Here is a 25,503-nt window from a genome sequence, read left to right as displayed (position 1 = left end):
AATTAAAGGTTTACAGTATCCATTTCAACACTAGACTGGACATTTTCTATTCTCACCTTCCTAATGCCTCTCTATTCTCTCTCATTGAATCAAACATGTTCAGTAATTAAAAAAAATTTTTTTCCTAAAGTCTTAAGTTTTCTTTGTCAAAGGGCTCATGGCAAGTCCAACACAATGAATGGAATTATATTCACAGCAGGAGGTTTCATCATAGAATTTTAGTACACTGGAAACAAAGAGAACACTTTACCAGATTCCAGAGAGACTATATTCCAATGATGGTCTCTTTGTAAGTGATTTCTAGCAGAGTGGCTGGCACCAAAAAAAAAAAAAAAAAAGATTCTAACATAAATGAGATCCTCACGAACTTTATTCCGCACAGTGCCGGGTCAAAAATACCTCAGTATAGGTCTTCTGTCTCAACTATATTACTAATTCTGTCTCAACTATATTACTAATATTACTAATATAATTCTCCTCAGGTTAAGTATTTGGAACACTTTTTTCCCAGAGGACGAGGAGCATAAATTGTGGTTAGACTCCCAAGGGAGTCCACAAATATCTTCTTAATAACTTTATATAACTAAAGCATCATGCAATGAAAAGTAGAGGGAAAAATTACTACCATTGCTGCCATGCTAGTCATTAAAATGGAAGATAGACGTGTGTACACCCATGTATATTAATGTCTTCACATGGAAGGCTGGTACATAAGGCAAAGCCCACTTAATATAACCACGTAAAACTATGTTAAATTATAACATGGGTGTTTTCTCTCATACCATATAATGTGTAAAAAAAAGGACTTCTCCCATTTTTCCCCATCCCTGACCCTCACCCCATCCATTCCCGACCTTCCTTAGGAGGAGGGGCGCATATTGGCGTAACGTTCAAGCATGAGATGGGCCTCAGAGAAGGGCTCCCTTCCTTGGGGTTCCCCAGAAGCTGCCCCATGACAGTGAGTCCTGTGCAAGGAATGTACTACAGACTTGCTCCCCCAGGAAGGAAGGGAGCGATGTGCAATTTCGGGCGAGGTGGCAGAGCGCACCAAGGGAATTTTGGAGGAAAAAAAAATTCTCTTCTTGCAGGCCAAGGAATCAGACTGTTGTGCTCCCACACGTGTCAGTCACCAGCAAGGTTTGCCCTAGGGGGACAGAATCTCCCACCTCTAGGCTGACGTTTGAAAAGCAGCCAGCAGCCCAAGGGACGTCCTCCAGAGAATGGCAGACAGGCCCCGGAAGCAAAGGTCGATTTAAAGGGGTGAGGGGCACCCCGAGATTGTGAAAGGGAGCCCCGAGGATGAGGGTAGAGACAGCATGGTTTGCCACTTGTGAAGCTACCATAGGGGAAGCCTTTGCAATTTCGAAGAACAGGGAATACTGTCTTAAAAGGTATGCCTATGGGGACACTTTCCTTACCAAACCATCCCTACTTCTAAAAAAAAAAAAAAAAAAAAGCCAATGCAAATAACATAACATAAAATAAATAACAAAAATTTAAAAAGGCTAATGTTTGTCCACATGTTCTCATTATGTATGCTTCGGCCCGGAACCAGCCCCCCACCCCCAGGAGGAGTTCCTGCACCTCAGCCCTTGGCTTCCATTCCAGCTCCCCTTGGCCCTCCTGCTGGGTTCGGCTTCCCTGATCTGCCACCCACTCCCCATTCCACACCCCGCCCCCATTCTGGAGCTCAGCAACGTAAGAAAGGTGAAGAAATGGTGAACAAAGGGACTATTCTAAAGAATTTAGACACAGACATCATCTAGTCCCTCCATCCCTACAAGGTCAGCATTATTGTCACACACATTTCACAGATGCGGACAATGAGACTGAGAACTTAAGGGACTTGCTCAAAACACACAGCAAGGAAGTAGCCGAGGCTGGATTCGGGCACAGACAGGCTCCATGGCATGCGCCTGACCACTGGGCAGTATGGACTCTCTTACGCTCTGAGATCGGTCCAGTGGGGATATTTGTCAAACAAAGAAATTCATGTCCAAGAGATGAAGGGTAATTTGCCCACGTTCCCATAGCCAGTCAAGGATATAGTGAGAACTTGACCTCAGGTCTGAGGACCCCCCCAAAGCACAGACCCTTGCCATGATATTTCCCATGAAAGGAAAGTTGGTTTTTCCCCAGCCAACCTGCGGTAGAGGGGATCAGAGGAGCTAGCTCACTCTTCATCTCTCAGGACTCTGATGAGGACCCAAGAGAGGATTAAAGCATTGAAAGTTAAGAGAGAAAAAGCCCCCACGAAGAAGAGAGTGTCCTCCGTCCCTCCCTGCCTGTGAACCTTCCAGAAAGAGTAGCACACAACTCCACCTGAGCTCTGTGTCCACCAGGAGGGCGTGCGGATCAAAAAGTCCCTGGGTGATGGTGACAAGCTGCCCTCAGGGAGGGTGGCCACGGCAGCGTGTGGGACAAGAAAGAGCCCTTGGAACAAAGAGGAGACAGCACAGAAAGGAGATCAAAGGGGGTGAGCAGAAGGAAGTGAGGCCGACATTCCATCTGCCAGAGAGCCACCAACTCTGACACCACAGCCCTAACGAGCAGGAAAGAGGCTCACGTTCCAGCATGCAAGGTCTCCTCCAACAGGGATCCCGGCCCCAGGCAACTCAGAACTGGGGGCATGGGGGGTCGGCCAGTACAATGGGGACTCATGACAGGATGTCGGTCAGCAAGAACGGACACCAGACACCAGACCGCCCGACACCAAGCCAAAGCTGACGATCTAGCTCGGCTGAGAACTGACATCAGGAGACCTGCTACAGGCACCAGCAGCACGGTTATGGGACTGGGAGGAGATCAAGGGGGTGGGGCGGAATCCCGGAAAGGCCGGAGCACAGATGACATTCTGGACAGATGAACTTTCTTGTGGGGACCGTCCCCTTCATTGTAGGGTGTTTGGAAGCATCCCTGGCATCTGACCCCTCCCCGAGCTGTGGCCAATGAAGGGCCTCCAGGCATCGCCAAACGTTGCACTGGGGCACAAAGTCACTTCCACTTAAGTACCACTGGGTTAGTGGAATGATAGAGACCTAGCACCTGCCGCGGGCTCTCAATGTGCAGACGCCGTTCTAAGGGCTTCCTATATACACAGTCGTGCGCTTGTCCTAATGCAGACATCAGACAGACACTAGGACTACCGCGGCTGTACAGATAAGGCTGGGGGGCAGGGCTGAAGGCAGAAAGACGGTTAGCACCTTGCCTAAAGTAACACAGCATGTAATTGGTAGATCTGACATTCCAAATGCAAGGTCTGCCTCTCCATAAGCTTAATCAGGACACTGCCCTGCCCCCGCACCTTAAAGGGGAGAAATCCAAGGCACAGAGAGGGAAAGAATGCAATCAGGGACAAAAATCCAGGTTTGAACTCAGGTTTCTCTGACTCCACAGCCCAGACACGGAAACACCACGCCATAGTGACTCCAGTTCCCGGGACTGGAGGGGGTGGGGGAGGTGGGGGTTCAGTAGGAATGTTAACCCCGCGACTCCCCTAAAAAGCACTGCCTAGAGTATCTAAGGACAGGCTGTCTCCAGCTCGTGAACAAATGCAAACCAAGGGTTAATTTCTTCAGCGTCGGGATGGAAAAGCATTTTGCTTCCCTTTCAAAGAAGCACCTATTACAGTTATTGAATAAAACGCCTATTTCCAGTTCCTAGAGAATAACACCACACACCTATCCTTTATAGAAGATGGTAACATAAATCCAGGCACACACAGATCACAAAAGCAAGCCCCACATTTACAAACATCACATTTCTACCCCTGACAAAAGGGGCAAAAGCAGGAACTCCAAAGTTTCCTAGACCCTTTTAGTCTGCCAACAGCCCTTAATTTCTTTTTCTCTGAATCAGTTGCTGTCAACAAAAGGAAAACTCCGGTGTCTACATTAAATGTGAGTTTCTCTACTCTGCTTCAAATCCTTGATTGACAAAATTCTGATCCGTACAAATCTTGTCAGGAGGATGCAGACATCCAGGAAGTGCTCAGGCGATGGCCAGGTAATTTGCTGTGACTCAGGGTATGGATCCTTGGGTAGCACACTGCTCCAGTCCAGGAGTTTGTCTGAAAGCACCCAAGCCACGAGTGCTGGTTGGCCCCTATCAGAGAATTCCCTCGAAATGGCACTGAAATTGCCATTTACTACAAGGTTTCCCTCAGTGACTAAGGCAGAAATATGGTTGGGGTTATTCATTTTAAATGAAATTGTTTATTTACTCTTGAAGGCAACTAAGGAAACAGAATTATAAAGCACTCTGGCTGTGCCCAAGGAAAGAAAGTCCCCCCGCTTGAACCGGGAGAAGGGTGCATGACCAGCACTTAGGTGTTTGATTACACACACAGAGTCAAACCATTTGATTAGAACATTTTAGAAGCTGATACGGGATACTATTCAAAACCTGCCTTTACCTCTACAAACACTGTGATTTCCCAGAACAATTTAGAAACATCTGGAAACCTAGCAGTCAACACAGGCAATGAGAGAGCACAGAAATACATCTGAGAAGCTCTGGGTCTGTGCTCTGCCCCTTACCAGGGACGTTACCCTGGATCCTAGACTCTCTGCCCCTCTCTGTCACTACTCGTATGCTAACCCAGCCTCACGGCCTTTAGCTTAACCATTCTAAGGGTCCCATGCTCTACAGCAGAAGGGGAGCAGGTCAAACTGACCTCGGTTCAAGTTCGGATCCTGTTTGTATACAGCTCTGTGATTTTGGTCAAGTTATTTAAACTCTCTGGGCTTCCTTTAAAAAAAAAGATTTTATTTATTTGACAGACAGAGATCACAAGCAGGCAGAGAGGCAGGCAGAGAGACGGGGGAAGCAGACTCCCCGCTGAGCAGAGAACCAGATGCGGGACTCGATCCCACAACCCTGGGATCATGACCCAAGCTGAAGGCAAAGGCTTAACCCACTGAGCCACCCAGGCACCCCACTCTCTGGGCTGTCAAGTGCCTACAGTGTTCACTGTGGACTAATACAGCTTTTGAAGATAAAAATAAATCAGAAATGTAAACATTGATTCCCTTTATAGGCAATACTGGCACATAAATCCTTATGTATAAATTCAAAATCTAAAACTCTAAAAACCAAAGTCTTCCAGGTTGTTGGGAAGCTCACTTTGTCACAAAGCCCAACCTAAATTAACCATGACAAAGTCCATAGCTTCTATTTTCTCTATTTGGGTAAATACTCATATGTTCTGTGGAAGAAATGTAGGTATGCTCATTTTTGGAGTGCTGTCCTACATCTCCTAAGGGTGTTAAAGAATTCATTCCATGTGTACCTTTCAGACTATGCTCCAAAAATCTGGGGGAAAAAAAATCTAAATTCCAGAGCACACTGGGACCTAAATGTATCAGGTACGAATTACAAACCCGTATTATGTTAGAGATTTTAACTGTTTAGCAATCCTGTGAGAAGGTCCCTGGAGGGTATATCTCAGTGTGGAAGAAAACAGAAAGTTTCTTCTTTCAATTTTTAGAAAATTCTATTATCTATCCGATAAATACATGCAAATCAGAACACAGAGAATGCTGCATGTTCCATTTTGCTTTCTAATTGCTAATACTCAGCTTTGCACTCTGTCCCAGTCGTTAGGCTCATCTCTCATCAGGCCCAGACTCAGGGCAAAGAGCGCTAGAAGCTGAGCGGTTGGAGAACACGGAGGGGAAAGGCGTGGAAAGTGGTGATAATGCTACCTGAGCACTGTCCGAGGCCCAGGTGCTCTGCGAGTCTCCCTACTTTGAGATGCACGCCCTGCCCCTCAGAAGCTTACAATCTAGGTCAGGACAGACAGACACCGAGATCTCCAGCTTCTCAAAGGTTCCCGTCACTCCACCTTTGCCGCCCACCTACGTTAGTGCCTGTTTGCGCGCTCACCAAAAGATATCAGAAGAGGATTTTCGCTTTGATGAGAAAAGGCAAAAAGCGAACAACGTGTTCAACATTTGTTTTGCAAGGAGCCCTTGAGACAGGCAGTGCACACCCCAGGCAGCGAGAGCGGCCCCCTAAGCTCCTTCCCCGGGAACTGTGCCTGGCGTGTCAGCCTCCAACCCTCGAGCTTTGAACCCCGTCTTTGAGCATGTGTGCTTTATCTCAACTTATGCTGTGCATCCGTTAGCAAGATGTGTCCTAAGGCATCAAGAAAGTCTAAGAGAGATTATTTTTTGTGTCTAGGAACGCTCAGGTTTTTTCCTAAGGAAATAAGGATGCTAAAAGAGTCAGAAAACACAAATACCATATGATTTCACTTACATATAGAATCTAAAAAAACAAAAACAACGCCCCCCCCCAAAAAAACCACAAATTACAAAAACAACAACAAATAGCAGAAACAGACTTATAAATGTGATAACAAACCAGCGGTTGTCAGAGGTGGGAGGTGGGGGGGGGATGGATGAAACAGGTGATGGAAATTAGGAGGTATAAACTCCCAATTATAAAATAAATAAGACACAGAGATGGAAAGCACAGCTTAGGGAATGTAGTCAATAATATTTAACAATGTAAAAGAATTCCATATACTTTAATGATGATTATGCCTTTGCTTTCTAACCCTTAGCTTATGCAAAGTCTCATAGGAATGCTCTAATTTTGGATTGTGGGAGAAACCCGTGCAACTGATGGCTTACCGTACCCCTCCCATGTGCCAGGCACAGACCTGGGCTCCAGTCAATATCAGTGAGCTTACACAGAGCCCTCTGGAAAGACAAAAAATGGGAAACAAGTAATTTCAGACAAATTAAAACAAATTAAACACAAAGTGCTGCGAAGAAAGCACGGTGAGGTTGTGGACTTGAGGGTGTGTGGGGGTGAAAGTGACCACAGTGTTCCCACAAGGTGTCTTTATGATGCAGTGGACACAGAGTCCTAAATTCCCATCTTGTTATTCCAGCGCTTCTTCAGACACATCAGAACCACCCAGAGGGATCATTAAAATACAGACCGCTGGGACCTCACGCGTGGTTTCCATTTCTATAAGTTGTGGTCAAACTTACGCACCTGCCTTTCTGACAAGTTCCTGAGTAATGAGGCTGCCTCCCTGTCCAGGGAGCCACTCTGATCTCTGTATCTACTGTGTTCTCCCTGCCATTCAGGATTCTGCAACTCAACAAAACTCAGACAAGCAGCAGCAACCTGCTCGATGAGTGACAGGTTGTCTCTGAAAATCCTGCGGCCTCGAATGCATTTTTATGCAACTGCTCTAAATCCTTCGCATCTGAGTGCGTGTCACGGGTACCGCTAACATTCTGAATTCCCACCCACCTTGGAACTGTGTATTGACCAAAACCAGTCCCACACACAAACCTCACCACCTTCACTGGAGCTTACTGGCGTTAAAAAAAAAAAAAAAAAAAAAAAAAACTCAATCTGGCCACTGGCATTGAAGACCTCCAACCACGTGTGTAGGGGAAGCTCGAATCTGCAGCTTCCTGCAAACGCATGAAACAGTTTATCGTCTCTGGAATCCCTTTTGTCAATCCCCCAGTGAATCCTCAAAGTAAGATTATTCTTTATTCTCTCAAACTGAAACTTCATTCCCGGTGCGTGCGCAGTAAGAAAGCAAGCTAACAGTGCCACCTCATTTCACTGCTGAATAAGCAACAGATCTGGCAAACACCCCACTTGGCTGGGAATCCAGAAGCCTTTGCACCAGGCAGGGCTGCCTGGCATCAGAGCAAAGGCTTCTGGGGAGCGCAGCCAGCCGCGTCACAAGCCAGGGTCTCCGGTGAGATGAGCTGGAGTCCACCGGGCACACACCTCAGTGTCCCCCTGCGGCGGGGGGACGGGGGCCCCACCCCGGGGGCCGTCCAGCCCTGTTCATCAGTTTTCAGCCTCAGAGCATAAGAACCCCTTTGAATCCTTCCTGCTCTAAGGGATCCATCCTTAAGAGTTTCCACAGAAACCCTCCACCCTCCACCTTTCTCCTGAGACCACCACCCTCAGGCATATCTAGAGAACTGAAATTTCTCTCTTCTGCCCAAATCCTGTGAGGCGTACTTTCTCTTCTACCTCTCTTCTGTACTCTGGTGTTTTCTTTTATTTCGTAATTTACATACTCCTCTGTCTGCATCTCTCCCATTTCAAAACGGCTGCCTGATCTATCCTACTGCATCCACCTCACGGGTGGGGGCTTCTCTTTAACTCCTTGGTGCTTTCTTCTTTGCTGGCAGGAAGGTGCACGGGAAGCCCAGACGGCAAGTGGGAGGGTAGCTTCAAGGATATGGGTTTGTGCTAAAGAAAACGGGAAATAGAAGCGGGTAGGCTTATGAGCTGGGAAGGTGTAGACAGGTACAAGCCATATGGTCTGCTTAGCACGGTACCACTCAATAAATAACTTCCCTTACAGTAGCCAAATGCAAGAACCTTGGACCAGGCAGCGCTGTGTGGTCTTGGGCAAAGTACGCAACTTCTCTGAGTCAGTTTCACTTTTACTTCCTCTAACATGGAGCAAAGACGCTCTACCTTTCAGAACTATTCTGAAGATCTTTAAAAATGCACCTTAATCCCCCCAGCGGAATGCTCCAGCCCAGGAAGTATCCCAGAAGTCACAACCTGCTACTACTGCTGTTAGTTTTAACCATGTCGTTAAGTTCTAGATCTAGACACAAAGTTAAACTCTTCAGTTTCTGTGTTAATCCAAACACAACAGCCACAAAATAGTCCACTTGAATTTGTCTCACACAAGTGAGATTCAATGTTGAATGTCAAGGACAAATAGCGTGGGTCAACTACAATCTCAACAATGTAAACTTCGTGCTAAACCATAAACTGATATCACACTGTCTTTCGAGCGAATTGGTATCACTGGCAAAATAAGAGGCTTTTCTGTATGAAATGGACATAAACCGTGAATCTGTAAAGAGAGAAAGTGGATCCATAAATTCCTGGGGCAGGGGGTGGGGAAGAGACTGACCGAGAGTGAGTCCCAGGTAATTAGGGGGGTAAGACAAATGTTCCAGATCTGGACTGTGCTCATAGCTGTTCCAGATCTGGACTGTGCTCATAGTACATAAATTTACTAAACATCACTGCACCGTACATGTACAGTGGGCGAATTTTATGGTATGTAAATTATCCCTCAATAGGGCTGTTAAAAATAATCTATCTTTTTTGTACCACATAACACATTTCAAAATAAACAAGTATTTCTATTTTTATTGTAAAGCTTTTCCATTATCAGCTCATCACCATGACCGTCAAGAACGTGTCTGAGACCATGACTGCATTCCTCCACAGGCTAATAGGGCTTGTTATCACTGCTCTCACTCACAATCACATTGTTTTTGGAAAGACATCTTGAGATGTACTATCAAAGTCATTAGCAAAAAGCATTTATAGGCTAAGATTATGTTCTGCCTCTGATGGCTTCTCAGCCTGGACAGCAAATATTCAAGTTGGAAATGAATGGTTTTCAAATAGAAATCCATCATCAGTGCCTTAGGTCTCTGCAAACGTTTCAGGAAACAGAAAAGGCACTTTGTTCTAAATACTTCTGATGGACTGAAATCAAATCATGAAAGCAGTGGGTCTTTAAAAATGCACAGGGCTCCCCAGTTGGAGCGCTGCGAAAGCCACTGTAGTCTTCTGTGTTAAAGTGAAATGCTAAGAACAATATTACTATGATTTCCCATAAATGCATCTGCAAAGAATGACCTCCAAATACGCATCCTGTGTTTAGAGCACAGACAGCTTTTAGGACAACTATTTTCACTATGATTTCCTAACATAATTTAAATGCATAGCAGTCAGTTCCAACTTGACCAATCCATCCTTGACTTCTCTGTAGGCCTGTAGCTGCTCATTGAATAAGAGAAACTGTATTATCATGGAACTCCCAGTTTGCTCCTGTTTGGCCCTCTTGCCCACAGTGAGCCCACACAGAAGTCATGCAGGGTGCTCGCCGTCACTCTGTCTCCCTCTGAGTCACACTTAGCAAAGCCAGGCTGGGTTGCATCAGGCTCTACTCGAGGACCTTGGCTTTGCCGAAACGCTTTCGACCTCACGTTCTTCGGTCTGGCTAGGAGACGTGTATGAGCACTTGAATAATGGAACCTGGTTTCATGAGCTCAACAAAAAAAACAATGTTTTCTGCCATGTGTGGAGCCTGTACTACATGTTGGGGGGGGGGCGCTGTGCTGAGGGCCTCACAAACGTGACCTCTAGTCGTGGCAGGTGTTACAATCCTCGTTTATAACAATGTCATACACCTAGTGAGGGTAAAGCAGCAAGCATGTCAAGGCTAAGACTCTCACCCAATGTCCCTATTATATTCCAAGCCTAAATGCTTACATTGCCCGGAAGTGCACTGCTGAACCCCAGGACTCTGGATGTTGTTCAAGGCAATCCCACAAGGGCTCGGATACCGCCGAGAGAGTGGAAAGAAGGGCGAATCGAGGCTGATGGCCTGCTGTATTCACAGGGCCGTCACATAAGAGCTGTTGGATTTGGGTAGTATCACTTCCCCTCTTTGGTCCTTAATTATTTCTTCTGTAAAATGAAGACAATCGCTCCTCCTTTATTCAATCAGCTCTTAGAAGGCATCAGTGAGAGCACACGTGCATTCATCTTTCTCACCAATGAAACTAAGTGGTCATCACAACTCACTCTTCCTAGATATAAGACACATGGCTGTATGGGCACACAGGCCTTCCAGGAACTTATCCTCAGACAGAATTTATTCAGAATGTATCACATAATTTATTCACAGGAGCCTAGGATCAGATGAGATGGAAAAAGTTTTCTTCCAGGATTGGGCATTCTTGGGGTCCTCCCTGAGGTGCTGAGGGACAGGATGCCGAACAAAACCAGCCTTTAAGATTTCTGCTGCATTTGGGCTATTGTCGAGACACGAACTTAATGAAATGGTATTTTATCATGAGCTTGACGGGCTCCACCATCTCATAATATGGGATTTGGGGAGAGTCAAAATTAGCAAGCTATGCTCATAGCGTGCCAGGATTTTGTTAGTGAGCGTCCTGGCTATGTGTGCAAAAGGAATTAAGAATCTGAAGAGAATCGGGGCGCCTGGGTGGCTCAGTGGGTTAAGCCGCTGCCTTCGGCTCAGGTCATGATCTCAGGGTCCTGGAATCGAGCCCCGCATCGGGCTCTCTGCTCAGCAGGGAGCCTGCTTCCTCCTATCTCTCTACCTGCCTCTCTGCCTGCTTGTGATCTCTGTCAAATAAATAAATAAAATCTTTAAAAAAAAAAAAAAGAATCTGAAGAGACTCTCCTGTGACTCTTTCCATGAATTCTAGGCTTGCATTTCTCAGCAACCAAGCCATTTACTTTTCAAGGTTAACCAATTAACGAGGTCTTATGCTGCAGAACTTAAGATGAGACATTTATTTCAGTTGGAAGACAAGTAAGCTTCCTTGCAAATGCAATTAAGAATCACAGATTATTCAAACTAGACTTTTCAAAACTGTATCATCCCAGGGGCACCTGGATGGCTCAGTCAAAGGAGCATCCGACTCCTGACCATCAGCTCAGGTCTTGATCTCAGGATTATGAGCACAAGCCTGGTGTTGGGCTCAACTAGAGAATCCCAGTTTTTCAGGTGAAAACTAAAATGCTTAAAACTTAATAGTTGATGCATCTGAGGGCTAGGAAGGCAAAGAGGCTTCATCTCATCCTTTCTCTGACAAAGAATTATCAAACACCTGCTGTGTGCCAGGTCTGTCCAGGGCTCCAAGGATACAATGCAGAGCAAAAGAGACACTGGTTTCGTTTTCTGTAGAAGCTTGGAGGTTGGAGTAGAGGCCAACCAAATAATGACCCACGCACGGAAATTCAAACTCCGATGGTTATAAAGAACAAAACTACAAATCAGACACCGAGACCTGGACCCCTGACTCCAGCCCAGGTATACTGGGCCCATTCCATGTTGGAAGAGTGTCTGAGAAAAGCAATGTCTTCTTAAGCATCTATTCTAAAACCACAGATTTCCAGGTGTTAAATAATTCGGGGATGAGAGTCATCTAGTGTAGCCCTATGCCACAGGGGTTACTGTGTTACTCCAGTAATATTTTGATAAGTGACTAAACAAATAACCAAACAACTGATATTCAATCTGCAGAATATCTTATTCTTATTCCAGGAAAGAGAATCAAAAAGTACTTGATAAACTTCCTACTTCTACTCAATTAAATTAAGATGCTAATCTCGAGGGGGGGGATAAAGAAATGAACCATTGATAAATTGTGGGAACATTTCTTTAAATGGAAATTTGATTCAATAAGGACAAACAAAGGCCACTGGAAATTTTTTTTACCAAAAAGATCCAAAATATACAAGTACAGAATGGGGAAAACTTTCCATATATGATAGAACAAAAAAAAAAAAAAAAAAAAACAAACCCACAAAAATAACAAAACAAAAAAACCCCCGCAAAACCTTATTAACCTTAACATTAACCACAAGTAGTTGTACTTAGCAACAATTTGAATACAGCAGAAACGCAGCTTTATCATGAGAAGAACCTTCCATGACACTCAGGTTTGCTAGTCCCTAAAAGAGACATTGGTCTATGGGTAGATGGCATATGGGAAATGCACATATGTAAAAAAGTACTGAAGAGTTCAATAAAAGGAACAACACTGCGAAAGGGAATGGGAAACAGAGCTTGTGCTAAACACTGAGCAGTTGGGACGACTGGCAACACCACAGAGCGCATGCAGAATGAGCGTGGTCTCTGGGGTCACGCAGATGTGCGTCTGAGTGCTGCAGCCCAATATCTTATTTGGGCCAAGGTGTTGAACTTCTTTGTGCCTCATTTTCCCCATCTGAAAAAATGGGATGCTAACAGTACCAGCTTTACAAAATCCCCGTGAGAGAGGAAATCAGAGAACAGAGGGAGCACACACTAAGACAAATAACAATCACTACCTACAATTTAAGAAGGATTTCCACGAAGAGGAGAGAAATGGCTCTCCATGCCCAGGAAAAAAAAAAAAAAAAAAAAAAAAAAAAGGAAGAACATGAAGAGGGAGAAAATGTGAGCCCAGTTTGAACAACAAAGTTTTCCCCTTTATGGGGATAAAGCAACGTAATGAATCACAAACAGCAGTTGGAAATACAGAAATGGGAGTCGCAAAGCAGGGAGCAGAAGAACCTGCCATAGATGATTCGCAAACCCACGAGCAAGGGCTCACCTAGATATTTTTTAATAACCTCTAAGTTCATCTGGCAGAGAACGCCAATCTTGCCAACACAAATAAATGCATCCTTGGGTTACTTTCCATTTATCACCCTGACAGTAACACTTAGGAATCCAGAAGGTGGAGGCCTGCTCCATGCTGATCGATGAGGTGGAGGGTGCAGACGGCGGTGGTGGGGAAAGATTAGAGAAGCCACAGGAGAGAAAGGGTCACCTGAGAAAGGAAGCCTACTCTGGGTTGACCAACATTTTGTTTTATACTTTATGATGAAAGTTCTAGAGATGCATTCCCCTTGATTCACCTCTCTGTACATCTTGAGGGGGTATCTTCCCCAAAATATTTCAATATTGGTTCTCTTCTAATCTCTCAAGTTTACCTCTGGATTGCTTAAAATAATCATGATTATATGATAGATGGAATTAGACATTTTGACGGAAATAGGGTTCTCTTCAGATATCAGAATTTTCTGAAATAACTCCTTATAATTATTCAACAGGTCAGCAAATTCTCAAACACACATAGATGATGCATCCAAGTGCCTAAAACCTCCATTTCTGGAAGTTTTTCCTGTAGTTTTTATTTCCAAAGGCAGAGACCATACTATGTTAGCAGTTGCCTATCCAAAAAAAACCTACAACATGTTTTGTTTTGTTTTTTTTAGCCCAGGCATTTCCCACCAAAACCCAAAGAGAAGGGGAGAGGAACATGTTAATGTCTTCAGCAATGCAATGAGAAAAAAACCAAGGCTGGATGACTTCATCAAGTATGTGAAGAGGTAGCAAGAAGTTAGTAAAAGAGGTTCCGTTCACAGTGGGCTTGTTATGTTAGTTGTCATTCCTTTTCATGAGGATCGTTTCAAAGGAATATCTATTTAGTTGTGGGCCATCCAGCACATCCCAAGCCAGGAATGGCATAGTCCTTGTCTCCTCTTGTCCCCACAAGAGAAGGGAAGTCTCTAGACTAAGGAATGTTAAAACATCTGGAAGGCCGAGTCAGACAGATAATTTTTCATGTCCTCTTTCCCTTTCATGAAGAACTACCAAAAGTCTAAAGTGAAATTTTGAAGAAAAAGAAAAATGACTGTTTCCTGATCGAGGCTACCACTACTTAAAAAAAAAAAAAAAAAAAAGCCTCTGAATATTTCCATTATGCAAAGCTTTTCAGATCTCTAACAGAAACACTGTTCATACAAGTGTATGACAGACTTTGTATTACATTTTTACGAAGTTGAGTATTAAGTGAATAGCCAGAAACGTTGAGCAATTCTTTCACTTTGTACTACACCATACGCTATGGAAAGAAAAAGAAAAAAAAAAAAAAAAAGATGTTCCTCTAACAACTCAGAACTGAAAACGTTGTCTTAAATGCAACGCCTTTACTCAAAACCAAGAGGGATTCACTGAATGGATCTTCCAGTCAGAAAACTACTTTCACTCATCTGAGTTTCTGTGGGCCCGTTCTTTGAAGCTTTGCTATCCTCAGACATCTCCTAAATAAGGGGGTAAGCATTTAGCTCCGGTGAAACCCACGATGCCCAGAGACGATCATGCTTGCTGAGGCAGGCCGCGGGGGATTCCCACACTTTCTCTCCTTGTTGCTCCCCTCCCACTGACATAATGAGTTACCACTACGGGCTGAACAAAATGTACCTGTCACATTCAGATGTTGAATATTCCTCTGTAAAGTAGCTGGTGACATCCTGTCAGACCGGTTCAAGTCTAATAGAGGGCCATCTTTCCTGCCTCGCCATAATATAAAACGTGCTACTCAGTCACCCATGATTCAGGCAAAGTGTGTCTCAGGAAGACAGGGTGTGAGGTTGCGCCAGCATGGACAGCGCAATTGGCAGCCACCTGCAGGCACGGGAGGGTGGTCAAGCCCCCCTCCAATCCAGAGGGGCAACGTTCAGAATCCCACTTTTCTTCCGTGTCGTGACAAGCCCTCCTTCTTTCCTCTCAGTCCAGGCTTAGAAGCACAAAGTCGTAATTTATTGATAGAGTCCGGCCATTAAGATGATATACAGTAGGTCCAGAAAGGAGATGTTTCTCCCCTCACGTTATCTCATTATTTCTTGGCCCTGATCCCGTGAAAGCCTGATATTACCATAATACAATGGCTTCAGAAAACAGCAAAATTATTTTGCTCAACCAGGTGTATTTGTCATCACTGACATTGAATACAATTAACCAAATTAAACTCACTGGCTGACATTTTAATTGGTTCATGCTCAAAGAAATACAGTGTATTCCTAAAGAGCAGGTATCTTCTAGAAGTGAGAACAGAAAACTAGATAGTAGAAGGTCACTAGCATTAGAAGACCAACTTCTGACACATGTTAATAATTTAAGCTATTTACCTTCTGCTTTGCACGGTCTAAGTCACTACACCTCTACGCAGAAGTCAATGAAATGGCATCAGTCTTAAAGCAATTTTGGTGAAGTTTAATTAGCATTTATGATCTTTAGCGAGACAAAGTTTTTTTGTACTAACTCTATTTTTGACACTGGTGGAATTCATGTACATTGATACTAAATCATCACTGACTTTTTTTTCTATACTAACACGCATCCTTTCCTCTATTCTCGGAAAAGAACTCTAACACAGGTATCTTCCCAGTGTCCTCCCAGGAACTCGTGCCCACCATTCTGCTTCAAACTGCCAACCCCAATAAGGGAACTCATGCTTTTGTGTGTGTTTCGCTATTGTTACTAATTCCCTCTTATCTCCCCATTTAGGTCCGGTAACCAAACGCATGACACGAAGCTGGATGCATAATGGAAGTGTTTACTTTCCTTATGCTTAACTTCCCTGTGTAGTTCATGCCCCCAATCCTGTGGGCAGCCCTATCACATCAGGCCCGCGCTTACGTGCTGTCAGCTGAATACATTTTCGTATTTTAGAAGGAAGGGCGAAAGGGACAAGAAAGCGTCTCGCTAACTCCCATTCAAAGATTATTTCTACCAAAAAGTGTCTGCAATTATATTAGCTACTTTCTTCACTTATACAAAGTACTATATTGGCTGATCCTCACCTGGGAAGACAATTAAATTGCAATTGTAAGTAGGCCCCTATCGGAGACGATTAGGAACATCTTGAGAGTTTTTAACCACAATGTAAGGGGAGAGAAGGCACGAAAGAGACCCCAAGACGGGCAATCAGGCAGTAGTTGGCTATGAACGTGAGGCGCAGGAATTCCCGCCCCCGCCAGGAGCGCCCGTTGAGGGACACATGCTGGGTGCCCACTTGGACCTCTCCTCTATCTGTCAGCCGTACCCAGGTCCGCTCACGCAAACCAAACGTTCTGGAAAGGGGACTGAGAGCTTAGTGTTCACTCTGCTTTCCCTGAAGCCTCTTTGGAAAGTACTCCTCAGCCCGAGCACAGGCTGTTTGCCTTAAAAGGATAAAATATCTGTAGGAAAAAAACCATAGCTGGCTGCAGAGACACCACATACCAGAAGGAGAGGCGCTGCAAGCCCAGGGCTCCTCCTCCAGCGGGCTCAGCATCGGCTCACCTTCTCAAACTCAACGCCTCGCGGAAGTATCTGGGACCCAAGGAAACACTCTGACTGCTTAATTAGGCAGCGGCCCCCTGGGAGTGGAAAACACACTCAGAATGATGGCTGATCCTAACGAGTGGCATATTTGAACACTGGCCAGGACTCGTGGCTGGCAGGAAAGAGGAAACACACTTACCATTCGAACGGAGCTGCAGCCACTTTTGTGTGCCCGGGTCCCGGTAGGTAACCCCAGAGAGAACTGTCGGACCAACAGACCGACAGGTGCAGCCGCTACAGGCCCCAGGGGTTGGATGGGAGCGGGGCAGCGTGACTCTACGGCAAGCATGGCATCTGCGTGGGTCCAAGTGGACGGAGGAAAGCGCTTTCCCGAAGAATGGGAATTCAGATCACCTGGAAGCACCAAGCTTAAACGGACCACGGGAGAGGTGCTCAACACTGGTTTCGTCTTTGAATCATCTCTGAGCTAAAGGAATACATCCATTCCTCATGCCCACCCCTGAGCAATTACATCAGAATCTCGAGACAGGAGGGGACCCATCTCCCTAGGAAAGATATTTTTTTAAGCTCCCCTAGGTGATTCTAACATGCAGCCTAACCCTAACCAACGAGCTAGGTCAAGTAATGAACACTTGTGTGGGTGGATAAACCATAAATTGGTGGGGGCGGGGAATCTACTGCTTTTGTAAGCCCCTAGTACTTAAAGGGTTCCACAAACAGAAATGCGGGAAGTGGGAAATTTCTCCGGGTCCTTCACACTGGAGCTACCTGGGGAAATCTTTAAAAATTCTGACAGGGGTGTGTACTCCCAAACATTATCACTTTAACTGCCTTAGGGTCAAACACCAGGCATTGGATTTTTTCAAGTTCCCCAAATGATTCTAATGTGCGCTCTGGGAAGCACTGTCCTCTTATTTCTCTGCTTCTCCCCAAGTACTTCTGCCTCCTATTTAATTCCTGGTGGACAGACACTCCCCTGAGAACAGCCTCTATGCTATCCAGTGGGTCTGGGCGCCACTGCCTAAACCTCACAGCCCTTCAGGAAGCAGAAAAGCCTAGTGGCTTTAGGAAATCAGCTCTGGAGTTGGAATTTAGGCTCAGCCTTTTTACAAAGTATGTGACCTTGGGCAAGTCACATCTTAGCTTCTCTGAGCTCCATGATCTGTCTCAGGTGCATTGAAACGGGGGTAATTTGGAGTCTCCCTCGGAGGGCTGTTTGTGTATCAAAGAGACAATCTACGGAAAACGCAGGGAGCAGTGCCTGACACAGAAGACGTGTTCCATAAATGGTAGCCATTGTGATGGGGACAGGCAGTGCCCTTCCAACCCAGCTCTTTTCAGAAACCGTGATGCACTAACTTACTCTCTTCATCCTTTTTGTCTGCACTACGACCGGCACAAACACCCCCAAACCCTTCTTGCTATCAGACTTGGGGATGTTTCAAAGGGACAGTAAAAGGCATTCAAAACAAGCAATGGCCCAAAGGGAAACATCTGGAAGGTTCTCTGCCAAAAGCCCAGGATGGCTCTGGCTCCCAGAGAAGGCCAGCCCCTGATGTCCTCCAGTCCAGGCGTCTCCTCCCTACGGCTGTCTTTCTCTATGGAGTGCTGACACACCTGTCAATTCCGTTCCAGTCACTGCCTATTTACTCGCCCACAAAACCCATCACTCCTTCGCAGCGTCTCCACGACTACGGCTCAGCTCTCACGACTCTCTTGCCTCGCCCTACTCTTATCCATCTCGCCTGGCCCTTGAGCGTTTCCCGGAATGCTCATTTTGTGCACCCCACCCTCACCCACCCCTCTCTGCATCCCCCCCGGTACTCTCCTGCTGTGTTTCTGGTAATAACCATGAGTGTAAAACCCATGCAGAGGCAAGGCCCTTTTGAGAGGGCGCGAGGAGCCCCACCTCTTGTTAAACACCTGTTTCCCTGCAGCCCCGTCTTTGTGCCATTGTTCGCACGGGCAGGACCGGTTTTGGATGGCACGCAGTCTTCTGCACTCACAGTGACACTCAGGGAGTTCACACGGGCTGCGCCTGTTTAACTTTGTGGAGAGTGAATGTGAAGGAGACGCCGAGGAGCACAGGGAGAGCCGGTGTCAGGAGGCTGGGTGCGAGGACGTGGAGAGGGCTGTCAGGGAAGGGGTGGCAAGCCTTGCCAGCTCTGCCGTTCACATTAGGATTCCAAATGCCACAGATGTGGTTGCATAATTAGCTGGGGAGCCTACTGGGAACTGCGGCTTCCCCCACATGCTTATGGATCCCATTGTCTCCCGCTCTCTCGGAGCCGGGACGGTTCAGGGCCGAGGGTCTGAGTGCCAGCAGCAAGCCCGGGCCCTGGATGGGCAGCAGCACCTACGGGCAGACGTGGCAGAAAGAGCAGCAGCCTGGTGTTCCAATCCGGTTGCTAGGATACCATGGAGACCCTCCACGGCTAAGCAGACAGGGCAAAAAAATGTGTCCATATGCCTTACAACCTGCAAACAGCAACACCAGAAGCATGGTGTGCCCAGCTCTTCAGAGAAATACTAAGTACCAGTGCCTGGAAGTGTGGCCCAGGAGAGCAAGGAGGCTGGCCACGGAGATTCCCCGTGTTGCAGGGCTTGTCCGCAGTTTCATTATAAACCCCGGGGCAGGGGCACACACTTGACCGCGCTCCAAAATAGCCTAAGAGGGTCTTAGCAACCTGGTCTCAGATGTTTTTCTAAAAGCTCCCACGACCTCCGTTTTAATGCGCAGGCCGTCCTGTCAAATGAACGCTGCAACTTCAGCAGGCAAGTCCATTAGGACGGCGTTCCGTTGGACTTGAACTCCTCCGCCAAAACAAGGGAGATGAATTTCAGAAATCGACTTCAGGTTCAATTCTCATCTTCGTCCCGGTGGCCTCGGTATGTAAGGAATCTGCCATGCTGGTCTGGGGCATGAAAGATTATTTTCAATGAGGAGTGTCCGAAGAGAGGGGGGAGAGGAAGGGGTTTCCTTTGGGAGAGGGGCTCCATGTCTTGGCACATTGGAATGTCTGCTGCTGGGTTCTGTGACACGCCCTCACCCAGTGGGGCCGCTTACAGCTCTCCTCCGGGCAATGCTGGTAGGAGGCACGGGACTGAAGGGACTCTGGGAGATGCGGAGCTTTGCTGATGGGGAACACCGGGTGCTCGCCGGCTGGACAGTGCATGCGCGCACACTCGCATGCCCGGAGTGTTGGAAATAGGGGCAGAAATGCCCTCTTGCCTACTTTGTAAAATGCAAAGCGAGGCTCGCATTCTCTGTGGCCTAAACTTGCTTTTCCTCAACTCCCACTATGGCATTCTAGTGCCGCCACTAGCTGCTGTCATGGTGCCACGTGTTTGTCACCCAGAGGGTCCTGTCCATTCCCACCACACCCCTCTCATCCCCTGAGCACCTGCCGAAGTCAGGCAGCCCCTCCTCCCCTCCACTACACGTCCCCATGCCATGAAATTAGAGGGGCACGATTCTATTTTGCCATCTTTCTTAGACATCTCCTCTGCGACTTAACTTACTCTCTGCTTTCTGGAATACTTACTTGTGTAGCATTAACGCCTCGATTCAGGACCTCCATCCCTCTCATCTCTAACCCCTCGGGATAGCTGCACATGAAAAGTATTCAGCTGAACTGTAGGGCCCATTGGAATGTAATTGCTGCCTCTGAATAAACCTGTGTTTTAATAGTCTACCATCCACGATTATACCAAAATTCTAGAATCCCCTCCACTTTCCTACAAAATTTAACATACAGCCTTTAGGAAGATACTATTTCTCTAGAGATGTACTAGTTAGTGTCCAGGTTTAAGAGATCATATAAGAGCTTGTTACAATTAATGCCTCCCTAAAAATAAGAAAATCCATTTCTTTTCACCCCCAGCTCTTCCAAAGTATTTCACAACCCAAGAGTGAAACGTTACAAAACATATCATTGTTGTCTGAAATTCAGCTGCCTCTGGGGTGAAAAGTACCAGCTGAACGAAAATTCAGAGACACTGACAACTTTTTATAGGAATTTAAGTGTATACAGTCCCACTGAAATGATATGCAACCCTGGGACAGCAAAATGGAAAGGATTTGAGAATATTTACAACAGGTAAAGAGTTTACAACATGCTATTTCTTTCCAGAGACTAAATGTTCTGACCTGTAATAGAGTTTTCAGGAAAGAAATAGCATGAAATAAAATTACTTTAGAAGTCCATAAGAACATTGGGGAGGGTATGTGCTATGCTAAGTGCTGTGAAATGTGTAAACCTGTTGATTCACAGACCTGTACCCCTGGGGCAAACAATGCATTAAATGTTAATTAGTAATAATTTAAGAAAAAAGTCCATAAGAACAATCCCATATATATAACCAACAGACTGATCTCATAAAATGAATATTTTTATATATTTTTTCATTTTTAGGGGTTATTTGCTCAATTTATTTCAAAACATATGGCCTAATAGTTTTACATTCTCAAGTAGTTATGTGGTAGTAATAGGATAGAGTATCTATCTCTATCCCAGGATAGAGTACCAACTTCTACATCAGTTCTTGGCTTCACATTCCTAACAGAGGAAGGATTTAAGGGCTAGTTCTACACAGGTGTGAAAGAAACAAACAAGAACACCCCCAACACACACACACACACACACACGTACACACACACTCAGAAGGAGCTCCCCGGCTCAGAGACAGCATTGCCTCCCATTCCCAGCTTACAGGGAAAATTCCAAACCAAGAATGTTAAAATGATGTGAGTTAAGAATTTACATTTTACCCTATTTTTTAAACGATCAAAAATCATTAAAGAAAACTTTTTCAAAATTATAATCCTCAGAGGGCAATCTCAGTAAGCAAATTGCATTTATCAGATAACTGAACAGAAGCTTAGCTGGGCAGTTACCTACATCTAATGAAAAGAGAACAGAAATTTCACAGGAAAGTGAATCTGAAACCCACTTTAGGCTATTTAGGTGGTTTCCTTTGAACTCGAACTCACAATGATCTGTGAGTTTAATAGGACTATACGTAAATTGCACTAGAAGCAAAATATAAAGACATAACCACTTGTTGCCAGTCCTCCTGAATAATCAGATTACTCAGAGTGAAATAAATTTAAATTCAAGCGAGTCTTCTTTGATTTGGCAAGTTCTCCTAATTCTTTGTGGAGCTATCTTGCACAATCATTCAAATGACACAAGGAATAATCATTTTGCATACAATGTAACTTCTCTTTCAAGAAAGGTACACTCTACCACTTAAGCCAATTTTATTCTGGTTTTCTTTATGTAAGTGTGAAAAAAGAACAGATGTTTTTCCAAAATTATTTAAGCTTGGAAGACATTCTATCCTTTTCTTCAATATAATCCTTCAGAATCACCGAAACCATCATGGTGATACCTTAAGCAGCTGATTTCTTTAGAGCATGTTATTAAATAAATATCAGAACGCACAGCATTGTTCCATAGATAAAATGTTTATTATAACAGAATGGTGTGAACTATTTGCCACGCTAATTTCATTTTCCACCATGGACTTGGGAAAAAAAATCTAGTTGTTCTACATGTTGAGCACCAAGAGACTTCTAAAACTTACCCCATTTCTACGGCTCATTCCCTACTACCGACATACCTTCAGATCTTCTCTGATCTAATGTTTAACTGGAGTTATCAGCTGGCTCGATCATGCTTCATTATAAAACCTATTAAAATGGTCTTTTTATAAAAGCAGAGTTTTCTCTGTTACTCCAAAGTCATGCAGATACTAAAATGAGATCCTATGCAATGCTTAAAAATGCAGAGAGCTGTTTTTGAGTTATTTTTTCATTATGCAAAACTTGGCCCAGGAGAGATGGCCATGTACCTCGTTAGCTAAAACAGGCAAGCATGTCGGGACTGCAAATTAATTTACTGGAAGAAGTTGAAGTAGATGCGAATCATTCAGGTTCCTAAGGCAAATCTAAGCCTAACTGATTGGGGCAACTTGCTGTCAGAATCTCCAAAATGTTTATCCTCATGGTTTCCTCCCCACACTCTGGGAGAATACAAACTCCCTCTTTTCTTTTTTTTTTTTTTTTTACAAACTCCCTCGTAAGCTAAACCTGCAAGGGGAACAGCAGAAGGTCCATGGGAACCAACAAATGTAGGTATGATTCTTAAGTTTTTAAAACTATCATCAGTACGTGCTCAATAGCTCCCCAAAATCGATGGAGACAATCGGGTATTTACCCTTTCTCCTTAATTTCTTGTATTTATGAAGTGCAGGGTTCCAAGGGAGCTTGTGTTCTTATGTAACACGTGTCATCCAGCCAGTGTGATGTAGTTGGGAATAGAGCAGCAAAACCTTTCATTTTATCAATTATGTCATTACCTACTAATTCAAAATACCAGTCACTGGGGTGCTCTTCCTCATTCTATGTTAATCTCATGTCTCTGTCACTTTACTCTCCATGAGGTCTCTGCGTTGAGAGGTGTATAACAAGTTGGATTCGATTTTCCTACCCAAGTTACGAAGCCCGTTGACATCAGAACATAGTTCTCTAAACGCAAGAAGGATACCAGAGTGGTTGCATCAGGAGCCAGGAGTAAGGCAAACAATGTGTTCACATTGTCAGTAAAGGTAAGTGTACTTCTCACGCTTCACCCTGGGAACCTGCAACCCTCCGGATAGTCTGAGACACCTCACTGGTAACATTATGCAAATTCCTTAAAGAAAATAAGCAACAATCTCCCTCGGATTGTATGAAAAAATATATAATTTTTTAATCAACAGACTGGGCTTCCATTCGTGGGCTGTGAATGCCATCCGATTCAGGAAATCAAAAAAATCTTCCCTTTTCTATGCGTCTTTCCTTATTTTTGACACTTGGACGAGGACAGCACGTTGGGGTTTGAGGGGTACCGGCGTGAATCGCCGGCATGTAGAGAAATCCGGGAGAGCCACACCAGCGGGGAAAGTAAGGGTGGTATCAGACGCATTTCATTTCAGGTCTGATGAGCCTGCATTTAGGATTTTCCGGCTGGGCAGGTCTGCCAGGGCATCTGGGAGACGGGGTTTTTATTCCTCTTCTCACACTCACTCACTCACTCACACGCACACACTCACACACACACACACACACACAGCCGGACACACACCTGGGGCGCGTTCAAACTATGTGCGGTGGGTGGCATATATGAATGTGTATGTCTATTTTTTTTTAAATAGCTTGACATCTGACAAAGACACGAAGGCAAACGTAGGTGCAGCGAGTGTAGCTCTGAGAAACGTGCACAGCGCGCGAGAAGCGCCCGTTAGAATGCACCATCTCCAAGCATGAGGACAGACATGGCAAGCGCGAGGGGCGGGGGCCGACACACAAGACAGAGACCCGCAGCTCCCCACCGACAGGGCGCCGCACCCCTGCTTACTGTGGGCTCTTGGGGTAGAAGGGCAGGGTCACATGGCTGAGATCCTGGAGGTCGAAGGCGGTGGGCTCGGCGGAGATCGCCTGCCGCTTGGTGCGCGGCTCGCCCTGCAAGGTGCCGGCGCTCTGCTTCTGCGCCTGCTGGGTGGCCGGCCGGATCACCGAGCGGTACTTGTCCAGCTCGTTCTGCAGCTTCTGGATCAGTTCGTCCTTCTGATCCAACTCCAGCTCCAGCTCGTCGATGAGGGCATCCCGCTGCCTCAGCTCCTCGATCTTCTCCTGGAGCGCGTACTGTAAATCCCGCAGGGTGCCCATGCTCCTCCGGGCCGCCGGGGCGCCTGCCTGCCGCTGCCGCGCGCCTTGGGGCTTGCTCCCCTCTCCGGTCAACTTTCCCCAAAGTCGCCGCCGCCTCCCGAGTGCAGACGCTTCCTACTCGAGCCCAGAGCCAGCCCTGGCTTCTGAGCATGCCCAGTCCGCCGCTCCGGCGCCGACTTTCGGTGCAGCTCCCACTTCTCGGGCCGCCGGGGAGGCTGAGCGTGGGGACCGCGAGACAGCAGGTCCAAGCGGGGACTGAGCCGCGGCGCGGCGAGCGCAGGGCCGGAGGCGGGCGCAGGGCGGCGGGTGCCGGAGGAAGCGGGCGCTACGCCTGGGGCGCCTGATAAGCCGCGGGGCGGAGCGGGCGGGCGCGCCACTTCGGGGTGGGGAGGTGGGGGAGACGCCGGGGAGGACCCCGCGCCAGACCGGGGAGGCGCCAGCCGGGGGGACCCCTCGCCCAGCCCTCCCCCTCCCTGCCCGCCCCGGCACCCCGGCCTCGAGGCCGCTGGGCTACGGTCCTGGCCGCGTCTTCGGGCAGGGCGGGCTCGGCATCCGGAAAGCCCCGGGGTCCGGAGGTGCTCTGGCCGCCTGCCTCCCCAGCAGAGGCTCCCGAGCTGCGTGGCCGCGCTGTCCCCGCGCTCACGCCACCCTTCCCCCGCGGAGCGCCGCGCACAGGTGGCTAGCGCCGGAGAAGAAACTTGCCTCCCGCGGGAGAGGAGCCCGCGCCCGGGAGGGGGGGGGAGTTCCCTGACGCGCAGGTGCCTTTGAGGAAGGGGCGGATGGGGCGGGGCTTGTGGGTCGTCGCCCCAAGCGGGGCCTGCCTCGGCTCCTGCCGACTGCCCCCCTTTCCGCCCCTTCCAAACTCACACGGAGGAACTCTTCGCAGGTTTGGGCCCCGAGAAGGCCGCTCAGCTCCCCCTCCTACCTGAGCTAGTGTCTGCGGAAGAGTTTCTGGCTGGGCCTCGCGTCTTCCATTTGCTTAACTTAGGGTGAGGGACCGGAGCGGGGCCGGGGGAGCAGGAAAAATCCATGCTGAGCTCCAAAAAAGTCCATCCTGAACTTGAACTGTATCTTTAAAAATATTCCTTCTGTGACAACCAAGCTGTTA

The 25,503-nt window shown here is 46.6% G+C and overlaps 1 protein-coding gene across 2 annotated transcripts in view; it reads right to left on the bottom strand.

Moving 5' to 3' along the window:
* Positions 1–25,503, bottom strand: part of LOC111145213 (protein kinase, cGMP-dependent, type I) — a 1,255,864-nt gene that overhangs the window by 1,148,244 nt on the left and 82,117 nt on the right. The window contains exon 1 of one of the 2 annotated variants that reach the window (XM_022499948.1): positions 24,085–24,395. The exons of the other annotated variant lie outside the window; for it this stretch is intronic. Coding sequence (XP_022355656.1) covers positions 24,085–24,395 — 311 coding nt within the window. Of the gene's footprint in view, positions 1–24,084; positions 24,396–25,503 lie in introns of those variants that run through there. 2 annotated transcript variants of the gene reach the window in all.

This window comes from Enhydra lutris, unplaced genomic scaffold (assembly GCF_002288905.1).
Source record: "Enhydra lutris kenyoni isolate GAN:26980312 unplaced genomic scaffold, ASM228890v2 scaffoldscaffold12, whole genome shotgun sequence".
NCBI classification, from domain to species: Eukaryota; Metazoa; Chordata; class Mammalia; order Carnivora; family Mustelidae; genus Enhydra; species Enhydra lutris.
Note: the sequence above shows the minus strand (reverse complement) of the source record. Positions and strands in the feature narration are given on the sequence as shown.